Below are 24,791 nucleotides of genomic sequence, written 5' to 3' on the forward strand. Positions count from 1 at the left end.
AACATTTCAGTAACGGGTGCAATAAATCCAACTAACTGATTGGATTTCGTTTAGAAAAATATATTTTATTTATCTTCGTCTTGCATAAGATTAATCTATCAATCAATGTACATTCAAAAACATAGATATTAAAAACATTCCAAAAAAAATCTACCCGCAGTAGAGCATAATGTGAAATATGACAATGATTGGCGTGGTTTTGATGGCATGTACATTCAAAAACATAGATATTAAAAACATTCCAAAAAAAATCTACCCGCAGTAGAGCATAATGTGAAATATGACAATGATTGGCGTGGTTTTGATGGCTGTTTTACTTTCCACAGGGTAAAATAATAACTCTGGTTATTAACACCAACACTTTTACACCACTGAGGGTTAGTTTCACTCTTACAGAGTGAATGTAACTCTTGAATCGACACTAGACATTTTACACTGAAAAAATCAACACTGGCCAATTTGCTGTGCAGGAAATATTTCTGAATATTTATAACTCAGAATAACCAAACCAATTAGACCACATGTTTGTGTTGCTTTTAGTGATCTTTTCTTTTGTCATTTCGTGACAGAGAGCTGAGGTCATTCAGAACATCATATGTCATGTGAGGTGTTTATAATGGATGTTATTAAGTATTTATTACCACTAGCCTGGGTTTTTCAATTATCTTTATTCTTCTTTCATATTTGATGTAGTTATGTATAAACATGAGGTTATAACCCATTAATACATTAGCTTTTTCAATTATATAAAAATATGTATACCTATATTATGTCAAAGCAAACATTGCCTGTTGATGTGGTGGAGCTCTTTTTCCCCACTCTCATTATTTATACCCCACATAAATGTTGATTGGTTAACACATATGTTGTATCCTTGCTTTTATTAAGATAGGTCAACTGTGAAAAAGTTCTCATCCAATCAGCTAAAAGAGTGCCGGTATGTTACTGATCCATCGCCTGGCAGCATCTTTTCACATTTTCATGATCTAGTTTCACTGAATTTCTTATGCAGGTCCACATGAGCATGTTGACTCACCCAACATATTGCGACCATAAAAACACAAAGATAGCACCTTATTTTACAGTACTGTTTCCACTGTTTTTACCTGTGGATACTTTCTGGTACTACTAAGAATGAATCACAATTGATAAACATCTGCTGCTTATTTCAATAGATCCAATGAAAACAAGGTCAATTTTTACTTTGAAATATCTCAGTAAGAACCTGATAACTGCACACTGTAAAGTGCTGTCTACTGAGACAGCTCACCATGATAAACAAGTCAGGACCGCCAAGAAACAGGTAAACAGCTACCACTAGTGGCTGTTCAGGCTACATATTAACCTGATCTTCAGTTCTCAAGAAATGAAACTAGATTTCTTGTAAGTGGGATGTGGTTATGGGAATTAGGCTCAATAAATACAGCTACACACATACAATTTGGACATTTCATCAAGGAGCTGCCATAAAGTAGTGGGGAGCCATCCACCGAAGGCAACCAATCTGAAACTCTATAAACAAAGTAAGTTACTGGGCCCTATCTTCAGCTGGCACGTAAATTTGCAATTTCGTAATGTAAAAACTGCACACTGTAATGATGAGCGGCTTGACTCATAACCCGGTACCCACGGTTATATCAGTGGGGCGGGCGGGTTAAGGATCACGAAATATTGTATGGATGAAGGGTGGGACGGTTGAATAAAGAAAAAAAAAATATCTTTAAAAAATCCATAAATGCATCGTTCTTGTGGAATGTATATCAGTAGGCTACATTGAGTTTTTCTTTCATTATTTTATGTGCTGGCATTAGCGCATAAACCTAAGCTTTAACTGTACGTGTGCCAATTCATTTTAGCCTACACGCCAAATGCTTTTGGGAATGGGCACAAAAAGTTAACGTCGTTCCCAGAGGCAAAAAAAGACAATGGTGTAGGTCAAATCAATAAGAGAAAAGCTGCGAAATGGAGAGTTGAAAATAAAGAGAAAATAGGACCAGAAAAGTAATGTTTGGGAAAGATTTGGTGAAGCAGTAAAATCAGCTGATAGAAGTGCCAGCTATGTTATGATTGTGAGGAGCTATACAACTTCGACATTCACACGATGGGGACTTTAAATAGGCCTATGGCACGTCAATGGAACTGCAGCCTACTGTTCAGATGGGTTCAATGGAAACTGAAATCTGGACACTGACTGTAGGTCTATAACCTCTCACATAGCCTTAAAGGTCCGAACAGTCATACAGATATAAAAACAGCCTTTTGAGTGACTAAAATATCACCTATAATATTTTAGGGGAGTATAAATGCAAAAAAAGGGGGAAAAACCCAGCAAGCACAGTGGATCTGGGCCGATTTCGGCTGAAAGTCGGGGCACTCGGCTGATGTCATGTGGCCCGAGTCTGGGCCGCCTTTGGCAGTATTATTTATGGCTAGGATTCAGGGATTAAGATCGGGCCGATTCCAGTGTCAGTTATCTGGCCCAAATGTATTACTTGAGGCTCGGGCCGATAGGGGCTACTCTCTGGCAGATGATTACATGGGCTGCTTTATATAATTAACATTCCATCATTTATTTATTTTTTCTCTCCATATTTTCCTCATTGTTTGTTTCTGTGATCAAAAAATACAATTAACATTTAAATGAAATTCTTTAAGGGTCCTGTGTAGTATTTTAGTATTTTGATACTTTGTGGAAGGCAATTGATAAGCATTAAAAAATTTGTGGCTGGAACTTCCTGAGTGGTGCAGAGGTCTAAGACACTGCATCGCAGTGCAAACTGCGTTTCTACAGATGCTGGTTCGAGACCCGTGTCATTCCGGCTGCGACCAGGAGACCCGTGAGGCGAAGCACAATTTGCCCAGCGTCGTCCGAGTTAGGGGAGGGTTTGGCCGGCCGGGATTGTCCTTGTCCTATTACTCTGTAGCTACTTCTGTGGTGGGCTAGGTGCATGCGCCCTGACACCTCCACCAGGTGTATGAGGTTTCCTTTGACACAAAATGTTGTTTTTTTGTGGATGGGTATACTTTGTATGTATAAAATGTATAATAGTAATATTTAAAATGAGTAAAACAGGTAATTTTGTATAGATTTATTTAAATTAGCATCGGGTCGCTTCTGGGGGGATTCTGGTAAGATGCTGGCAAAGTCGGCTGAATTCCGGTGGACTGAAACGGCCAGAGATACTTCTGGGCAGTTATTTATTTGGATTCCGGACTGAGTCTGGCACCTGATTCCAGGCCGATTCAATCAGTTCCGGCCCTCCGGAAGAGGGCCGCTTCGGGGCCGATTCCTCATTGCTGGCTGGGAATGTACTTTTTCTGTCATGGCTAACTGCAAGGAAGTTTAAAAATACAGGGTGAGCGAGCGGGGAGGTTATATTCATGAGCTCGTCTTGACTGACAGCTCTCTGAAACGTCTCTGTCAAGAAACTTGGATACAGTGAGCAGTGTTGCAGTAAAATCATCTCAAACAAATGTGGTGATACACAAAACAACTCAAACACTGAAATTGCATCAATGATGTCCTTTTTTTTATACAGATCTCCCAGTTGGCATGTCTTTTGTGATGCAGTTCACGGCAGCACTAACGGATGTGTTGACATGACAACTGCTTCAGAGTTTTGAATGACCCTTCCCATATTTTTGTTCCATGCTGGCTGAAGACCTAGCTAGCCAGTAACTTGCTAACACCAGACACAGATGAAAGGGGAAACAAAGTATCTTTGCTATAGATGAATAGTGTCAACTTTTAATGATATTTGCTGACCCTACAGTCAAATTCTGGCACCAGTAGAGTAGCTATTTAGCTATATAAACCACAGCCCTCTGCAAACACGCCTTCTCCGATTTTGGTTACAGTGCAATAATTATTTAAATTAGGTAAGAGAATGCTATGTTACCATTGGTGTATTAAAATGAGCATAGCGTAATGTCACTATCCCCTTAATAATCACGCCAAGTGTTTGACATACATTTATGATCAAACTTTATTAATGTAGAAGCAACAGTCATTTTTCATACTTTGGTCATCATACTTTGACCTGGTTTCATCTAAAATATTACGGAAGTCCAGAGATGACATAGGAATAAAAATAATATTCCCTCGTTATCTCAAGATCACAACGTATTTATCTCATGATCACGACGTAACAAAAGTTGTTTTGTCGAGATCACGAGATAAACTCTATAAATAGGAGTGGACATACTGATGATAGATTGACAGTATGGCTGAGGCAGCAGCACATATGTTTTTATTGATCGCTTCACTAAGGGATGGTACATTTCAGTCATAACATCATGTTTTCATTTGTGTTTGGAGCTCATTATCAGTTTATAAGTTAGAATGTTAGCAAGCTAAATGTCCCTTACCTTGAGCTAAGAGCTCTTGGAGCATTTTAGCCTCGTGGGGCATTTTAGCCCTGAACGATGCCTGACAGTTATTATTTAGGCCTAAATTATTTAGGCTTGCCGTCACAAATTATGGGGTATTGTGTGTAGATCAGTGACACAAAATCCAAATGTAATACATTTTAAATTCAACACAACAAAATGTGGAAAAAGTAAAGGGCTGTGATTGAATACTTTCTGAAGGAACTATAATGACAGTTGCATGTAGGCCATATCTAATTATAGACAAGTTGACGAACAAATAATCTACCAAAATGACGGAAATTATAAGCAGAAACATAAAAATATATATTTTTTAAATCCTGCCCCCCTTGGAAAAACATCACTCCGCCGTCTCTGACTGTAGCATACAGTGCAATTTCTATATTAGCGGGTTAGGGTCCGGTGCAGGTCTCATATTTTCACTTTATCACATATAGCCACATATTGTGAAGCGTGATTCATCACTCCAGAGAACGTGCTTCCACTGCTCCAGAGTCCAAAGGCAGCGAGCATTATACCACTCCAGCCGATGCTTGGCATTGTGCATGGTGATCTTAGGCTTGTGTGTGTGGCTGCTCGGCCATGGAAACCCATTTCATGAAGCCGTTATTGTACTGACGTTGCTTCCAGAGGCAGTTTGGATCTCGATAGTTTTGTGACGTGACTTTCATTAATCTGATGACTGTTATTTATTGAATCAACTAACTATGTTTAATTGTTGCTTTATTCAATTGATCAAGTAACAATTAACTCATTAGGATTTGGGGCACCGCGGAATAAGTTGTTTAAAGAGTTACCATCTCCCGAACTCTAAAGGTCTTTACCTATCACATTAATAAAACAGACAACGTATTAATCATTACCTCTTATCATATCATCATTCTGAACGCCTGGGACTTAACACCTCCCTCTGCAACTGGATCCTGGACTTCCTGACGGGCCGCCCCCAGGTGGTAAGGGGAGTTAACAACACATCCGCCACGCTGATCCTCAACACAGGGGCCCCTCAGGGGTGTGTGCTCAGTCCCCTCCTGTACTCCCTGTTCACTCATGACTGCATGGCCAGGCACAACTCCAACACCATTATTACATTTGCCGATGAGACAACACCCCGATAACAATGAGACAGCCTATAGGAAGGAGGTCAGAGACCTGGCCGTGTGGTGCCAGGACAACGATCTCTCCCTCAACGTGATCAAGACAAAGGAGATGATTGTGGACTACAGGAAAAAGTGGACCGAGCACACACCCATTCTCATCGACGGGGCTGCAGAGGAGCAGGTTGAGAGCTTCAAGTTCCTTGGTGTCCACATCACCAACAAACTAACATGGTCCAAGCACACCAAGACAGTCGTGAAGCGGGCACGTCAAAACCTTTTCCGCATCAGGAGCCTGAAAAGAATTGGCATGGGTCCTCAGATCTTCAAAAGGTTCTACAGCTGCACCATCGAGAGCATCCTGACTGGTTGCATCACTTCCTGCTATGGCAACTGCTCAGCCTCCGACCACAAGGCACTACAGAGGGTAGTGCAAACGACCCAGTACATCACAGGGGCCAAGCTTCCTGCCATCCAGGACCTCTATACCAGGCGGTGTCAGAGGAAGGTCTTAAAAATTGTCAAAGACTCCAGCCACCCTAGTCATAGACTGTTCTCTCTGCTACCGCACGGCAAGCGGTACCGGAGCGCCAAGTCTAGGTCCAAGAGGCTTCTAAACAGCTTCTACCCCCAAGCCATAAGACTCCTGAACATCTAGTCAAATGGCTACCCACACTATTTGCATTGCCCCCCTCCCCTCTCCACACCACTGCCACTCTCTGTTGTCATCTATACATATTCACTTTAATAACTCTACCTACATGTACATACTACCTCAACTAACCGGTGCCCCCGCGCATTGACTCTGTACCGGCACCACCCTGTATATATTGTTATTTTTTTACTGCTACTCTTTAATTACTTGTTACTTTTATCTCTTATTCTTATCCATATTTTATTTAAACTGCACTGTTGGTTAGGGGCTCATAAGTAAGCATTTCACTGTAAGGTCTACCCCTGTTGTATTCGGCACGTGACTAATAAAATGTGATTTGATTTGATTTGTATACTCCTTGCATCTGCAAAAAACCCAGCCTTAATCCTGATCCAGTACTACACAAATTGGTTTCATTAATTATTTACTAGTTAACTAAAAAATAACACAGAATAAACATACACATTTAATACATGAGAAAAAGGTCCCTAGCAGACTAACAACAACATGACTGCTTGTTTACCAAAAGAGGAAGTAGAGAGAGAGACAGAGGCACACACGTTAATACATGTAGGAACTACTCTCACAATAATCATTTACTTTGCACATGAACCACAACCCGTTTGGAGTAAGAAATCATGAAGGTATTTACGTGTGAATGCCTTAGTTCGTCCTCTATCTCTGTCGAAACCAAGCATGCTTGTTTGAAAGGGGTTTGGTTGGGTCTCCTGTGGGTGTACGTCTCTGATTGTCCACAAGAGGTCACAATGACCTTCTTCTTAGTTGTCTGGTCTCCAGTGGGGTCTTTCCTCAGAACTTCTTAGCCATACCCGTGATGGTCTGAGAGGGGATTTTCTCCTTTCTCCACCTTGTGTGGATAATCAGAGTTTGAACCACATATGCACAACTTGACAGATAAAGGGGATATACTTTTCAAGTTACATTATTTCTGTTATACCATTTTTAATGACATCACAAAATAGACATTAGTTTTCCATAGACCATCTCTCATCATTCCCCACATTTTTCTGTTAGAAATACTGTTACGGTATTCACTTTTGGATATTAGACTTTTGGGCGGCAAATGTTTCTGGGGACAAAGGACATTACTTTAGCCAATACTGGAATGTAAAGATAGAGTCTCCTTCTCCTTAAATTTAAGCCCAGATGTGAGCTGTCTCTTCTGTGGATGAGAGAGGGTCTGGTTATTGTCAACCATTGCCAAGCTGATCTAAACCATTGGATCCTCACAAGACAGTCATGAGAGTAGTGAGTGTTGCAACTGAGGGACAGACGATTTTTACTTCAGCACTCACCAGTCCCGTTTTGTGAGATTGTGCGGTCTACCACTTCCCGGCGGAGCCGTTGTTGCTCCTAGACATTTCCACTTCACAATAAGAGCACTTACAGTTGACAGCGCCGCTCTTGAAGAGCAGAAATTTTACGAACTGACTTGTTGGAAAAGTGGCATCCTATGACGGTGCCACGTTGAACGTCACGGAGCGCTTCAGTAAGGCCATTCTACTGCCAATGTTTTTCTATCAAGAATGCAAGAATCATTTTATACACCTGTCAGCAGCGTGTGTGGCTGAAATAGCCGAATCCACTCATTTAAAAGGGTGTCCACATACTTTTGTATGTATAGTGTACATCATCAATGACGTCCGAAACTGAGATCCCACTGATTACGTCGCGGTTCTGGGGCTTTTTTTCAATTCCAAGCTGCTTTCATACACCAAGCTCTACTGGGCACCGTACTTACAAATATAGTTTGGATTTTATACATGTATTGTAGTTTCACCTGACTGGTATTTTAGCAGGTAGAGTATGGAACTATGGAACAATCAGGGATGTGAGGGTATGAGGTTGAATCCTTTTAAAAGCACGCTATTTTGAAAATGTATTTCATGTGAAACCACACTTTCTGCGCTATTGTTCAAATCAGTTGTTTTATTTAGTATAGTATATGTGTCTATCTTAAGCATCCTAAATAATGCCAGAGATTCCATTTGGAAAAATAGTCAACGTGAAGGCAAAAAAGGGAAGCATGATGTAAGATGCAAATGACTCCAACGACTTACCGCTACGAAATAGAGTTTTGATGAAAACAATGGAGGAAAAAAAGTATATCTGATAATTCCACTAAAGCGCATTGTGAACAGATAATGAAGCCCTGTGTTATGAACCGTTTTCCAGCACAATTTGGGTGAACGCTCCAAAGCATTCAGAACGCCTCGGTTTCCCATCACTAATGATCACCATCCACATGAGCCACCCGCCTTCAGGCCATGAATGAGGCATGCAATGACATCAACCCAGACCAGTGTCAGGCTTGCAACGCTAAACCTTTTTTTCCCCAGGTGCATGAACAATGAAGGCATGCTTGATGCAAACTAGTACCTGCTAACTAGTTTCTTTCATTCATTTATTTTGTTTCATTTAATTTGTTACATTTGATTACTGTACACCTATGTTGTACTTGTAATTATATCAGAAAAATGTAATACATTTGTTGCATCAATGATTGTGGAAGATGTCATCAATGATCACACCTTTGATCACACATCGGATAGAAATGATGGACATTTTGATGGGTAGTACAAGTGTATAGCCTAATGTGAAAACAGTGTAATGTACTGTAATTTACTATACTGTAGCATATCACTTTCAGCACTTCAAAGGGCAATTTAGAAACAAGTATCTTGCATTGTTTGCTATTGGATTAGCTGGTTGTTGAAACAACTAAACTGAGAAGATATCATTGTGTTGTATTTTGGTGATTAAAACAATTTTTTCATATTTCACAGCAAAGTCATATTTTCGATCAATGGTTGTGTGGCCAAACAAAATGAATGCAGACGGAAAGGTTTTGAATGTGTTACCAGTTTTGTATTTATAGTTTTGGAGATTCACCACATTGTGAAAATAGAACCAAAGCGATTGAATAGAAAATACAAAAATGACTGTGCTGTTTGGATACATACTGTTGTTCAGATACTTTTATTGAATGTCTGATTTAACTACTGTACAGGTAATTCACTCATTGTGGAGTGAGAAGAGCTATCTACATCTACCAGCCAGCAAGTCTTCCATCGCCTCCACCAAGCAGCCATCTTCAAACTTGAAAAGAAAGGTAGATCATGGTATCATGGTAGCAATGAAAATCTAATTCAAGAGTGAGTGTGTGTGTGCATGCATGAGTGCGCATGTGTGTGTGAGAGAGGCCATATTTGTAGCCTCAGAGAAGAGAGTACAGAATGTAATGTTTATAAATGTGTTATTTCTTTCTTAGGGAAATGGAGCGTACTAATTCAAGAGCTATAGAAGATAATTATTTCAGTGGAGAGCATAAGAATATCACCACACTGAAAAATGAGGCGATCCTTAATACAAATGGGTACATTTATAATCCCATTCCACCACACCCAGAAGAACCTGAGTTTCACATATCCAAAGTGGTCCATGTCACCAAAGGATCTAAAATTGATGAAATCTTGGATTCAAATGGATTTAGGGGCGGATAGGAGTCTCCTGTGGTGGAGCCTAGCCATCGAGCATGATGATATCAGAGCTGCAGAAGACCGTTACCTGGAGAAGATCTTCCCAGACAGAACACCAGGGCAGAGAGAGGCACAGAGAGAGATAGGTTCCTTCCTGAATCAGTTCACCACCTCACCTGCCTTTAGGCAGGCATCGCGTTATGGGAACTTCAGGTTCACTCTCAGTCTGTCTGATCTCCTGAAGATGTACAGAGAGCAGATATGTGGTGGAGAAAAGCCTGTCCTGAAAGTGTATGAAAGCACTGTCTACAAACAGGAGATAATGTACTCTGTGCTTGTTCACTCTCCAAGTGTGGATGAGTTTGAGGAGTACCCATTTCTTGGTGATGGCAGTGATGATGCTGTCTGTGGTTACAGGGAAAACGATGTAGAGGGGGAAGGAAAAGGACACATTGTCTGGCGAGCACAATCCATGTCAGCAACACAAAAAGTTGGGTTAACCATAAACAACATGGACAAAATAGTAGAAACAGATGGTAATGTTTACAATAAATGGTACATGTGGGACCATGTGACCCTGGCGCTCCACCTGCCAGAAGGCCTGCTCCTAAATGTTGATAGAGAGAATCTGATCAAAAACCTCACTGCTTGTGAGGCTGATAAACCGTTTCTTGGGGGTCATCGCATGTCCCTCTTAGATGCTGAGACAAAAGTTCAGAACTTAAACAACTAACTCTGGAACTGATTAACAAAATCAGTCAGGCAGGTTACATTAAATGTTTAAGGATAATCAATTAACAAACCATAAAAACATTATATTATGGTATACCATTAACCATTTTCCCTTTTTTCATTTTTTTGCACTCAAATGAACTGTTTAGGGGGGAAATATTTGTCTCATTCAATATTTGTCCCACAATTTAAAACGCTTATGCCATATTTATAAAAGCACCAGATGTCAGGGCTTTATATCACCCTATGTCGTGTGACGATTTAAATCATTTAAGCATCTATGCAGTTCTTATGAAGAAATGCTGAATGCCTTATAAAGCTTTTTTAACTTGTTATTTTTGTGGGACCAAAATGATGTTGTGTTATGTATTTTTAGGTTACTGTGTCATATTGGGGTCATTTATGGTCACTAATAGATTTAGTGTGATGGGACTGCAGTGGCAGTATTTACCACTCATTCCCACTTTCCTCTATACATTTCTGAATGATGTATGTATATTACAGCTTTTTGTTTACACTCTTTGAGTCTCTGTATTGCTACATAACGATGAGTATCATGTAATATTTTCTCCAATCTAATTGAACACAAAAAGGATGTTTTAAATGAGAAGGTAGGGCTAATCAAATTAAATGCAAGATTTGAACTGTTCTATTAACTGTTGTTTGTGTGCAAAGTTACACATCAAATCCACACTGTTTGCCTTTTTTGGGAATAAATTATGTAAATGTCATCACAATATTTTCCTGTCATACATTTCCCTCTTCTGTGCGGAAAAGTTTTATTCCACCATTCTGTGACAAAAACAAACACAAAACGTAATGTATCAGTAGAGCAGAGTTATCAACAGACTCCTACTCATACCCTCCCAGATGGAACCATCCCAAAAAATAATATGTAAGAACTTTATATCTGCTGTTATATATCATTTGTATTTATTGAATAATCTTCATCTATTGTTTTCCTGAAAAATCACTCCTAGTCAAGTATTCCATTTTAGGGATTTCTGAGGCCTTAAAACATCCCCAGTCGCACATTAGTTCTCATGGTCAATTCTTAGTGCCCACTAGAGCTGTCTTGTAACACCCACTAGAGGGCAGCACAGACTCAGAAGTCTATTTGATACGTGGTATGAAAAATATTATCAAGAGCTGCACTGGTCTCTTTCATTTAGATCAGAGCAGTATTGGCTATTCTTCTTGCACCGTCAAGTCATAACCCCTCGCTTAACACATTGTCTCCTCATCTACTGCTTGTATGAAACTCACAGAGCAATAAGACACCTATAAACAGACAGAAGGGGATTGATGGTGTGCAACTAGTGCATAGTACACAGGTCACAGGCCTACATCAACAACCCACCACATCTACAACCTCCTGCTACCCTCAATCTGGTCATATCCATCTTCAGACCCTTCCTCAATTCCCCCTCACATCCTCTCTACAGGTATTCTACTATTCTCTCTGAGATCTCCCCTAGCTGTTTCTCTCTGCATGTCCATAATGTGGGCGTAGTGAGAGGAGTGATTTAGTCAGAGGAAACTGGAGGGAACAGTACAAACACCATCTGTTGTCACATGTTAAGAGTCAAGGTGGCATGTTGTATGATATTACCCCAGTTCCTTCACTAGTGAAACACTGATTGATGATGTGTAATGTGGTAATATAGTGGAATAACATTTTTATTCTCGCTCACTCTGATATAGTGTGCACACATGCACTCACTCACTCACTCACTCACTCACTCACTCACTCACTCACTCACTCACTCACGCACACACAAACACAGACGTAGAGCAGAGCAGACAGGACAGAGGGGGGGGTATAAGCTGACAGGATCTGTGCTCTCTGTATGGCTGATTAGACTCAGGGGAGTGGGCTCTGCTGCACAGTGTGAGTCTGAGCTGTGAGCTCCATGCTAAGATACTGCTTATATTCTGCTGAAGCACATTAGAAGTGAAGTGGAACCGTGTCCTCACGGAAAAATAACCAGAGCCAAGTGATCAGAGGTCAAACAGAGGTATAGTAACAGGTCATGGGCTGCGCAATATAATTTCTACTGAGAAATTACTAAAACAGTTGAAATAAATATGCAACAACTGATTGAGAGACATTTATATTAAACAAACAAAAATGTTATTTATTTAAACTTCTTCCTCATATACAACATTTTGCATGTTAAAATCACAACAAATGTAAGTGTTCAGCAACAGATTTGAGCAAATAAGAAATAAATAATTGAAGAGTAAATAAAAAAAGCTACTACTGTACCTAGTTATGTTATCAGACATTCACATTTCTAGTTTTACAGCACATTAATCAGCAAACTAATTACAAAAAAAAGAGTTTAAAATGATAGTTGATTCAACATTACCGTACAATCGCTAGAGTTATTCAGTAGACAGTATACGAAGTCTAATCCCCATAGTCAGCTTTTAATTGAAGTCCATACAAACTCATTTACATTTCAGTGCACAACAGATGACCTGATTTACAAAAGGAGAGAATAAGCACTGCAATCCCTAACATTGCCAGGGGAACCTTTACCTAGACTAATAGTACCTGTTGCTGCATCAGCAACAAGACAAAAAGCTGTGCTATCAAAAACGCATCACAGAAATAAAATGCAGCAACTAAGACAATCTGGAAGCTAGACACAGCTGCCATCTTGGAATAGTCCAAACGATAAAAGAGAAAAAGAGAGAGTCAAACAAAGGCGATACGCTATACTAATACAAATCCTGTCCTTTATCCCTCTGCCATGTGTTAGCAAAGCAGAAAAATACAAAAACAAATGTTTTATGACTTTTATATGACTTTTGCACCAAAATGGCAAAAGTGTGTCTGTGTGTGCTGGTGGAGGGGTGGCCTGGGCCAGGCCTGCTTCACCACATGTAGTAGCTGCGTGTGGTGTCCACGGGGGAGGGCTTGCTCTCTGTACCGCCCTCCTTGTCCTTCTCACTTTCTGCCTCCCATAGGTTGATGAGGGGCGGGTAGAGCTCATTGAGGGGGATGGAGGAGGTCTTCTGCATGTACTTCTTCAGGGAGTGGTGGTAGTTCTTCCTCTTCCAGCGCCGGGCCACATACACCCCCACAGTAGCCAGGCTGAGGAAGGCCAGCATGGTGGCCATGACGGCTAACAGGGCCGCACTAGGTCTCTGGTCCAACACGTCCAGGGTGAAGGTGACGCTGCGCGTGGTCACGTTGACGCACGACTTGTGGGTCTGCAGGTGAATGTTGGAAACAGTGAGGCACACCTCGTACTCGGTGGCCGGCTGCAGGTGGGTCAGGTTGTACTCGTGCACGTCGACGGGCACGCGTGCAGTGTAGGTGATGTGGGGGTTGTCAATCTTCATGGTGGCCGATGCCCACTTGAGGTTGGAGGTCATGACGTTGGAGTTGATCTTCCAGGAGACCAGAATGGAGTGGGACTCGGTCTGCTTGACGTAGATCTTCATCACCTCGGCACTGTCCAGCAGGGTGCCATTGACGCGGATGGTGGTGACGCGTGTGTCGGCGCCCTCTGTGTTCTGGGCTATGCAGGTGTAGCGACCGGAGTCCTCCACCTGGACGTGGGACAGTCGCAGGGTGCCCTCACTGCTCAGGTGGTACCGCTCCGACACCGTGTCCACTGTTATCTTGCTCCCCATAGGAGACACCCAGTATATCTCTGGCTCGGGCTCAGCAATAGCCCTGCAGTCCAGGCTGACACTCATGCCCAGCTCAAGGCTCAGGTGGCTGGGGAAGGTGTCGTGGGAGATGAAGGGCAGGCACTGCTCTGGGGAGTCCGGCAGCTTCACCTCTCTGACCCGCTGGCCCCGGAGCTCGGGCGGCGAGGTACACAGCATAGCCAGGGGCTCCATGAAGCGCACGCTGGTCCTGTTGGAGCTCATCCACTGGATGACACAGTCGCAGCGTAGTGGGTTGCTGTGCAGGCTGATCTCGCGGAGGTTGGGCAGCGCCTCAACGGTGTGCTGGTAGACAGAGTTGAGGGCATTGTTGTTTAGCATCAGGCTCTCCAGGGAGGACACGTCCCTGAAGGCCGTCCGGTGCACGTAGGACAACTTGGGGTTGTTAGTGGCCTCCAGCTTGGTCAGCTCAGGCAGGTTGTCCAGGGCGTAACAGTCGATGGATACCAGGTCAGCCATGTTGTTGATACCAAGCTCCTTCAGACGCAGCATGTTCCTGAAGTCTCCCTCATGGATCTTGTGCACTGGGTTCTTGTTCAGGTCCAGGAATTTCAGGTTGGGCACTTTCTGCAGGGCCAGCTGGGGCACCCGGACCAGCTTGTTGTCGTAGAAGGATAGGCTCTCCAGGTTATCCAGGCCCACCAGAGCATTCCCAGGAATGTCGGTGAGGTCCATGCAGGCCAGGACCAGGCTCCTCAGGCTCCCCAGTGGCTTGAAGTTCATGTCCAGGATGCCAATGACAGGGTTCTCTCCGATCATCAGGATCTCCAGGTTGGGCGTTGCCTCGAACCAGCGGTTGTCGATAACCCGGAGCCTGTTGGAGTTGAGGTGGAGGCGCAGCAGGCTATGCAGACCGGAGAAAGCCCCGGGGGCGATGGTGCTGATCTGGTTGTGGTTGATGTAGAGCTCCTGTAGGTTGCTGAGGTCCTGCAGACAGTGGTCAGGCAGCTGGCTAATCTGGTTCTCCTCCAGGTGAAGGGTGGTAAGCTGGTTCATGTTGGCCAGGCCCACAGCCTCCATTGTGCTGAAGTTGTTCTGGGACAGGTCCAGCTCCGTCAGGTTGAACAGGGCCTCTAGCTCCCCGCTGGTGTGGGCGATGGAGTTGCTCTGGAGCAGCAGCACCTGGGTGTCAGAAGACAGGTTGGAGGGGATGTGTGTCAGCCGCAGGTCGTTGCAGTCCACCGTGGCCGCCTCCCTGTAGGTGGACTGGGGGGTGAACCAGGGGCGCACCTCACACACACACAGCCGCGGGCACTCCCCGCCCTGCACCAGGGGCAACAGCAGCCCCACACACAGCCATGCCAGCGGGGGCCAGAGAAGGGGGCTTGGAGCCATGTTGTCTGCTCTCTGTCTGGTCACACTGAACTTAGAGGAGAGGCAGGGTTCCCGAGGACAGCCTGGAGGATAGGTGTGGGGTCATGGGCATCGGTGTCCTCCCTGCTTGTAGTGGGTTTTTTCTAGAGCTGCAGTCCATCCACAGTTAGTGTGAGAGTGCGAGCAGTCCGCGATGATTGCAAGTGTGTGTGCGTTTCAGAAGGGGGCCAGGGGATGTTCAGGGTTGTCCTCTTCCTCCACTCACGTATTTTTCTCTCTTCTCACAATTCTGCTGAATAAGTCTGCAACACACAAAAACCAAGAGAGGTATTAGAAGTCTGCAACAATGGTGAATGCATTACATTGTTCCATTATCATCCCAGAAACAGATGGTGATTTAGATAAAGAATAGATATAGAGGGAGAGGGAGACTGCGAGATAGAGGCAGGCGGTGAGGGATTGAGAGTTCCCGGTGAGAGATAAAAGCCATAAAACATATCAGACAGTGAGTTGCATTTCATTAAACACAGCTGATATTGACAAGGCTTCCCAGCTAGCACATAACATTCTGAGAACCTCTTACATCTAGGTGAGAGCCTGGTTGTCCTATGGTTATTTTGCATACAATCTTCCCACAACTTTCTGAGAATGGTACAAGATAGTTGCTTGGCTTTGGAACATCCTTAGCCCATTTAGTGACTTTTCAAAAAACGTTGTTTTCTTGGTATTTCATTACTTCATTAAGAAACAGAATGTTTCTTAAAAGTTCAAACATGGTTACATTGAAAATAAATGTAGGTTATGTTCCAGGAATGTTTGCCAACTGGTTTGACATTGGGAATGTTCTCAAATAGTTCAGAGACCATTAAGAAACAATGTTCTTCTGTGGGAACTGTATTATTTCAGCACGTTTCCTCATGGGTCTATTCAAAGTCATGTTCTCAAATTGGACGTTAAGAAAACATTACATAAAAACCACAAGAAAACTTCAGTTATGTTCAGAGAATGTTATTTAAAAACATATACCATTCTCAGCATCAACAAAACTCTTTCTGTTATCGTGTTAAAGATGCACCATGCAAAAATTGCTCCGCCATTTCCTGGTTGCTAAAGTTCTATATAAATTTTTGTCACATAAATTTCAGTTAATGTGACAAAACCAGCAAGTATAGTGTAGAGAATCCTTGTACCATCTAAACCACTGTGAAATATAGATTTTTTCATTACCAAAAATATTGCATTTTCAGCTGTTTGAAGCTGGTGTACAAAATCGAAAGAAAAAGATGCAAAAATTAAACATAAGAACGGCAAACATATAAATAACATACATAGAAGAGATTTGACTGTTTTCACTAGCTGGCCTCCGCCCAGTCCTCTGAACCTTACACTGAACCCAAACGCGCGAGTATGCATAAATTGATTTTGTCCCCCTACACCAAACGTGATCACTACACGCAGGTTAAACAAACTCTGAACCAATTACATTAATTTGGGAACAGGTCGAAAAGCATTAAGCATTTATGGCAATTTCGCTAGTTAGCTTGCACTTGCTAGCTAATTTGTCCTATTTAGCTAGCTTGCTGTTGATAGCTAATTTGTCCTAGTATATAAACATTGAGTTGTTATTTTACCTGAAATGCACAAGGTCCTCTACTCAGACAATTAATCCACACATAAAATGGTCAACTGAATTGTTTCTACTCATCTCTCCTCCCCCCAGGCTTTTTCATCTTTGAACTTATATGGTGATTGGCATCTAAACATTCATAGTATTACTACACCAACCGGCAACACAATTTGTCTTTCAATCACCCACGTGGGTATAACCAATGAGGAGACGGCACCTGGGTACCTGCTTCTATAAACCAATGAGGAGATGGGAGAGGCAGGACTTGCAGCGCAATCTGCGTCAGAAATAGAAAGGAGTTCTATTTTAGCACTTGGCAACGCAGACGCTCATTGACACGCGCGAGCAGTGTGGGTGCAATAATTGAATAACATAGATTTCTACATTTATTTTGCAACACTCGCGCACGTGACGCGAGTGGTGTGGTCAGCCTATTAGACTGCTGCCCTATGTACATAGTCATTGAACACTATGTGTATACTGTATTCATGTTATATAACTACTGCTGTACACACCTTTTCAATTCACATACTGTCTATACATACCATTCACATACAGTACATATATACACTCAGTGGCCAGTTAATTAAATACATCCATCTAGTACTGGGTCGGACACCCCTTTGCTTCCAGAAAAGGCACCAACGATCATGCCACGCTCAAAGTCGCTTAGGTCACTTGTTTTGCCCAATCTAACATTCAATTGAACAGTAACGGAATGCCTCTCTGCCTGCTTTATATAGCAAACCATGGCCACGTGACTCACTGTTTGTAGGAGTGAACCATTTTCGTGAACTGGGTGGTGTACCTAATAAACTGTCCACTGAATGTATATTTCAGTGGACTCTGGTCTGGAAGGTAATTTCCTGAAATTCTATCCATTTTGCCATGGGGTGTTGTACTGGGTATTTAAAGGGTAACTGCACCTGCTGATTTGGCCTCATTTCTTGGCTTGCTTCTCAAGAAATGCTGGCGGCCATGACAGAAGCCAAATGTGAGTTGGCTTGGGGGTGTCAAATAAAATCAAATAAAATTTTATTTGTTACATACACATGGTTAGCAGATGTTAATGCGAGTGTAGCGAAATGCTTGTGCTTCTAGTTCCGACAATGCAGTAATAACCAACAAGTAATCTAACTAACAATTCCAAAACTACTGTCTTATACACAGTGTAAGGGGATAAAGAATATGTACATAAGGATATATGAATGAGTGATGGTACAGAGCAGCATAGGCAAGATACAGTAGATGGTATCGAGTACAGTATATACATATGAGATGAGTATGTAAACAAAGTGGCATAGTTAAAGTGGCTAGTGATACATGTATTACATAAGGATGCAGTCGTACAGTATATACGTATGCATATGAGATGAATAATGTAGGGTAAGTAACATTATATAAGGTAGCATTGTTTAAAGTGGCTAGTGATATATTTACATCATTTCCCATCAATTCCCATTATTAAAGTGGCTGGAGTTGAGTCAGTGTCAGTGTCAGTGTGTTGGCAGCAGCCACTCAATGTTAGTGGTGGCTGTTTAACAGTCTGATGGCCTTGAGATAGAAGCTGTTTTTCAGTCTCTCGGTCCCAGCTTTGACGCACCTGTACTGACCTCGCCTTCTGGATGATAGCGGAGTGAACAGGCAGTGGCCCGGGTGGTTGATGTCCTTGATGATCTTTATGGCCTTCCTGTAACATCGGGTGGTGTAGGTGTCCTGGAGGGCAGGTAGTTTGGCCCCGGTGATGCGTTGTGCAGACCTCACTACCCTCTGGAGAGCCTTACGGTTGAGGGCGGAGCAGTTGCCGTACCAGGCGGTGATACAGCCCGTCAGGATGCTCTCGATTGTGCAGAAGTTTGTGAGGGCTTTTGGTGACAAGCCGAATTTCTTCAGCCTCCTGAGGTTGAAGAGGCGCTGCTGCGCCTTCTTCACGAATCTGTCTGTGTGAGTGGACCAATTCAGTTTGTCTGTGATGTGTATGCCGAGGAACTTAAAACTTGCTACCCTCTCCACTACTGTTCCATCGATGTGGATAGGGGGGTGTTCCCTCTGCTGTTTCCTGAAGTCCACAATCATCTCCTTAGTGGTGTGGTTTGATGTCTGTGTTTCTTGGGGGTGTGTCCTTGCCATCACTAAGACACACCTATCTGTCAGACCTTTCCAGCAGCTGTTTCCCTCCACTCAATCATAACAAACAAACCTCCTGCAGGTTGAGTTCAATAACTACAGGCAGCTGTATGGTGAGATGACGGAGGAAGCTTTGAATAGGTCAGTAGCCTACAGAGTAATATGAAAAGAATGCAATTGCTGAATTTATGTAGATATTCTAAACTAAGTGTTTTGTTAACTTTCAAATGTAGCAACAGGTCCGTGTTGAATAAACAACCACTTACATCATACCATAGAAGCAATGTTCTGCTAATATAATAATGCACACCTTTCACCTTTTATTGTCATGCCCAGCCGATACAGATACAGTGCCAATCAACATTTTGTCTGGTGGTAATGGGGCTACCTTGGCAAACATATCAGAGTGGTCATACCTTCCAATGTTGTTTTCCGTATACAACAGGAGTTCCTCGATCCTGGTGCAGAATACACAGGGTTTCTCCCTCCTCATATTGACTGATACCATTCAATAATTAAAAAAGACAATACAAGTAAAAGTTGTGACAAGTAAAACATTTATGCCGAGTGCCAGGTCTCTCGCCATTCAGAGCCATCAGTATCAAGCCCGTCTGTCAGCGTGGATTTCATCAAATCATCGTGCAAGTCTCCACATGCTGGCTCCATATGTGTTTCTGTGAACACATACACATATAGTCACTGTCATAATACCAATGGCAGTTAGGAGAGGTAATATCTGACATACAAATAGGTCATTCTGTATGTTGAAGTTTGAACAGCTCAGATAAAACCTACCCAATTATGGTCTCCCCATCAAACAACCAAGACTGGCATCTGCAAAAACATATACAGTCCTCGCCATCTGTAGAAATAGGCAGAGTTAATCATTGACACATGGAATGAAAAGTGTGTTACAAATGCTGGACATTTCTGCTGTAATGTATTATTAGTAATCACTTTCAGTCACACACTGTGGATGTGTTGAGCACCAGGTCTCTCTCCATTCAGAGACGCCAGTACCAAGACCCTGTTCTACCACCAATGGCAGTTAGTATATTTTTGTTTGTCAGATATCACCTATGTTAACTGCCATTGGTAGTAGAACAGGGTCTTGGTACTGGCGTCTCTGAATGGAGAGAGACCTGGCGCTCAACACATCCACAGTGTGCGACTGAAGGTGATTACTCCATTCATAGTGATGCTCACAGCAAGGGCATGTCTGAATGATGCTGATGATGGCTCTCTTGCTGGTCTTCTCTATGATGCATGTTCGGCTGCAAACTGGACAACTGCAGCAGGCCATCTTATGAGGTGGTGTTGACTGGGAGGGCCTGTGACAGGGTGATATAATACAGTCAAGAGGTAAATTGCATTTTGTTCTAAAGAAAGGACCAAGCTTTTTGCTAATGCACTTCACAACAAAAACGACTACCAGTTGTATCTGCTTGGCTGGGGAATTAGCCTACTGTACTGAACAAAAATATAAATGCAACAATTTCAATGATTTTACTGATTTACAGTTCATAATAAAATCAGTCAATTTAAAGCAATTAATTAGACCCTAATCTATGGATTTCACATGACTGGGAATACAGATATGCATCTGTTGGTCACAGATACCTTAACAAAAAAGTAGGGGGGTGGATCAGAAAACCAGTCAGTATCTGGTGTGTTCACCATTTGCCTAATGCAACGCGACACATCTCTTTCGTATAGAGTTGATCAGGCTGTAAATTGTGGCCTGTGGAATGTTGTCCCACTCCTCTTTAATGGCTGTACGAAGTTGCTGGATATTGGCGAGAACTGGAACCCGATGTTGTACACGTCAATCCAGAGCCTCCCAAACACACTCAATGGGTGACATGCTTGGTGAGTATGCAGGCCATGGAAGAACTGGGACATTTTCAGCTTCCAGGAATTGTGTACAGATCCTTGCGACATGAGGCTGTGCATTATCATGCTGAAACATGAGGTGATGGTGGTGGATGACTGGCACGGCAATGGGCTTTGGGATTTCGTCACATTATCTCTGTGCTTTCAAATTGCCATCCATAAAATGCAATTGTGTTTGTTGTCCGTAGCTTATGCCTGCCCATACTATAACCCCACCACCACCATGGGGCACTCTGTTCACAACGCTGACATCAGCAAACCACTCGTCCACACGATGCCATACACACTGTCTGACATCTGCCAGGTACAGTTGAAACCGAGATTAATCCGTGAAGCGCACACTTCTCCAGCGTGAAAGTGGCCAGAGAAGATGAGCATTGGCCCACTGAAGTCAAACCCACAGTTTCATCAGCTGTCTGGGTGGCTGGTTTCAGATGATCACGCAGCTGAAGAAGCCGGATGTGGAGGTCCTGGGCTGGGGTGGTTATACGTGAGCTGCGGTTATTAGGCTGGTTGGACGCACTGCCAATTTCTCTAAAACAACGTTGGAGGCGTATGGTAGAGAAATGAACATTCAATTCTCCGGCAACAGCTCTGGTGGACATTCCTGCTGTCAGCATGCCAATTGCATGTTCCCTCAAATCTTGAGACATCTGTGGCATTGTGTTGTGACAAAACTGCACATTTTATAGTGGCCTTTTATTGTCCCCAGCACAAGGTGCACCTTTGTTCTGAACATGCTGTTTAATCAGCTTCTTGATATGCCTGTCAGGGATGTAAACAAATTTGTGCACAAAATTTGAGAGAAATAAGCTTTTTGTGCATATGGAACATTTCTGGGATCTTTTATTTCAGCTCGTGAAACAACACTTTTACATGTTGCGTTCATATTTTTGTTCAGTGTAGTTTATCAAGCCGGGTATTTTTTAATACAACTTTTCATATAACACACATTACCTGTTGTTGTTGATGAAGCCGTCTGTGTCGTCAGGGAAGTAACTCTGGTCACTATTTGAGGCCTGAGTTACCTCATGATGGCGTGTCCAGGAGGAATTTTAACGTCTGTTCTCAGGAGGTTTAAAAAACGTTCAGTTTTACCAGTCAGGAATTATATGGCTTCATTCCCACACCATAGGAAACCAAAAACATAAGTTCCCACAACTTCCAAGGAACCAAATGGGCTAGCTGGGTTTTAACCTAAATAACAGCATGAATAACAAATTCATATCTGCTAAATAGGCTACTGACAGCGCAACATTTCAGTGAAACTGAGAGTAATAGATTTAGTTTGCTGCTGACAAAGTGAAAATAAACAGTCACACCGGTATGTTAGAATACATTTATGAGTCAAATACATGCACACCAGGTTTTGTGCAGACCTGGTTTCAAATACTATTTGAAATAATTTTGAATACTTTAGCTGTGTTTGATTGACCTTGCCTGTTTCAATGGGAACAATAGACAAGTCCCAAAAGTAAAAGTCCCACCCAAACAGCAGATGTTTAAAATATTTGAAAGATTTCAAATAGTATTTGAGCCCAGGTCTGGTTCTATGTTTGGACTGAAATGCCTGACATTCTGTATAGTTTCTCAGCGGAGGGTTAGAGTGGAGATATCACCCAGCCTACACAGCACCAGCCTGCAGACTTCTTGGGGACTCATTTGATATGGCTAACAGGGTAGAATACATCTGTGAAATTATTCTTGTTGCTGTGCTTTTGTGCAGAGGTTAGTTTCTGTCTTTTAATGAGCTTTTACTCAGCCAAAAACAGGTGAAAAAAAGCCAACACTGAGTTTAAGTTAATCAGTCCGAATGTCAATCAACCTGACTGCTTTGGCCTGTTAGGGGCAGGTTACCTCTGATGAACAAAAGCTAGAAAAAATGAAAGTGAGTCAGAGATTTCAGTAAAGTACTTCATCATATCGGTGTCCTCCTAATTCTCCTCCTTTTTATATCAAATAAGGAGCATACTACATACATTAACTGTGACATGTACTAGTCCGGCTGTTCTAACAGCTGGGTGAGTGAAGGGTGTTATAAATCATACTGCACATCCAACAATAAGCCTATAAAATCTGAGTTCACATTGTATTGAATTTGTATTAAATACACATTGTGTGCATATGGCTCACTATATTTGTGTACAGAAGACCTGTCTTGTTGTTCAGAAAATGTTTAATATTATGGTCTAGAATTGTAATGCATATCAATGTATACAGTGCCTTCAGAAAGTATTCACACCCCTTGGCTTTTTACACATTTATTGTGTTACAGCCTGAATGCATAATTGATTACATTTAGATTTTTTTGTCACTCGCCTACACACAATATTCCATAATGTCAAAGTGGAATTATGTTTTTCGTAATTTTGACAAATTTATAAAAAATGAAAGGCTGGAATGTCTTGAGTCAATAAGTATTGATTTTGTTATGGCAAGCCTATGTTCAGGAGTAAAACTGTGCTTAGCAAGTAACATAATAAATTGCATGGACTCACTGTGTGCAATAATGTTTTTTAACATGATATTTGAAGGACTCTCACATCTCTGTACCCCACACATACAATTATCTGTAAGGTCCCTCGGTTGAGCAGTGAATTTCAAACACAGATTCATCCACAAAGACCAGGAAGGTTTTCCAATGCCTCGCAAAGATGGGCACATATTGGTAGATGGGCAAAAAAAAGCAGACATTGAATATTCCTTTGAGCATGGTGAAGTTATTAATTCACTTTGGATGGTGTATTAATACACCAGGTCACTACAAAGATACAGGCATCCTTCCTAACTCAGTTGTCGGAGAGGAAGAAATCGCTCAGGGATTTCACCATGATGCCAATGGTGACTTTAAAACAGTTACAGAGTTTAATGGATGTGATAGGAGTAACTACAACAACATTGTAGTTATGCCACAATACTAACCTAGTAGACATAGTAAAAAGAAGGAAGCCTGTACAGAATACAAATATTCCAAAACATGCATCCTGTTTGCAACAAGTCACTAAAGAAACACTGCAAAATATGTGGCAAAGCAATTTACTTTTTGTCCTGAATACAAAGTGTTATGTTTGGGGCAAATCCAAGACAACATATTATTGAGTACCACTCTACATATTTTCAACCATAGTGGTGGCTGCATCACGTTATGGGTATGCTTGTAATCGTTAAGGACTGGGGAGTTTTTCAGGATAAAAAATAAATGGAAAGGAGCTAAGTGCAGGCAAAATCCTGCTTTCCACCAGACACTGGGAGATGACTTAATCTTTCAGCAGGACAATAACCTAAAACACAAGGCCAAATCTATACTGGAGTTGCTTACCAAGAAGATACTGAATGTTCCTGAGTGGTTGAGTTACAGTTTTAACTTAAATCTCATTGAAAATCTATGGCAAGACCTGAAAATGTTTGTCTAGCAATGATGGACAACCAATTTGACAGAGCTTAAAGCATTTTGAAAACATTATGGCAAATGTTGCACATTCCAGGTGTGGAAAGCTCTTAGAGGCTTACCCAGACAGACTCACAGCTGTAATTGCTGCCAAAGGTGATTCTACAAAGTATTGACTCAGGGGTGTGGGGATATTTCTGTATTGTCATTTATTTTAAATGCTAAAATGTCTAAAAACATGTTTTCATTTTGTCATTATGAGGTATTGTGTGTAGGTGGATGAGATTTTTTTTGTTGATTAATCCATTTTGAATTCAAGCTGTAACATAACAACATGTGGAATAAGTCAAGGGGTATGAATACTTTCTGAAGGCACTAAATG

At 42.1% G+C, this 24,791-nt stretch overlaps 1 protein-coding gene and 1 long non-coding RNA gene across 6 annotated transcripts in view; one reads left to right on the forward strand and one right to left on the reverse strand.

Moving 5' to 3' along the window:
- Positions 1 to 1,364: 1,364 nt before the first annotated feature.
- LOC112216859 lies at positions 1,365 to 11,110 on the forward strand. Its single transcript, XR_002948408.2, has 3 exons — positions 1,365 to 1,523; positions 9,173 to 9,274; positions 9,434 to 11,110. It is a non-coding gene; the product is annotated as an uncharacterized LOC112216859 (long non-coding RNA).
- A 1,370-nt stretch (positions 11,111 to 12,480) lies between these two features.
- The window catches only part of LOC112216845 (leucine-rich repeat neuronal protein 1-like), a 39,641-nt gene continuing 27,330 nt past the window's right edge, over positions 12,481 to 24,791 (reverse strand). For 3 of the 5 annotated variants that reach the window (XM_042297487.1, XM_042297489.1, XM_024376963.2), the window contains one exon: positions 12,481 to 15,676. In XM_042297487.1, coding sequence (XP_042153421.1) covers positions 13,257 to 15,395 — 2,139 coding nt within the window. In that variant the 5' untranslated portion in view covers positions 15,396 to 15,676 and the 3' untranslated portion in view covers positions 12,481 to 13,256. Of the gene's footprint in view, positions 15,677 to 19,544; positions 19,803 to 19,923; positions 19,991 to 20,334; positions 20,460 to 21,978; positions 22,084 to 24,791 lie in introns of all 5 variants that reach the window. The other 2 variants (XM_024376972.2, XM_024376979.2) reach the window with 2 other exon arrangements.

Source organism: Oncorhynchus tshawytscha, linkage group LG02 (genome assembly GCF_018296145.1).
Source record: "Oncorhynchus tshawytscha isolate Ot180627B linkage group LG02, Otsh_v2.0, whole genome shotgun sequence".
NCBI classification, from domain to species: domain Eukaryota; kingdom Metazoa; phylum Chordata; class Actinopteri; order Salmoniformes; family Salmonidae; genus Oncorhynchus; species Oncorhynchus tshawytscha.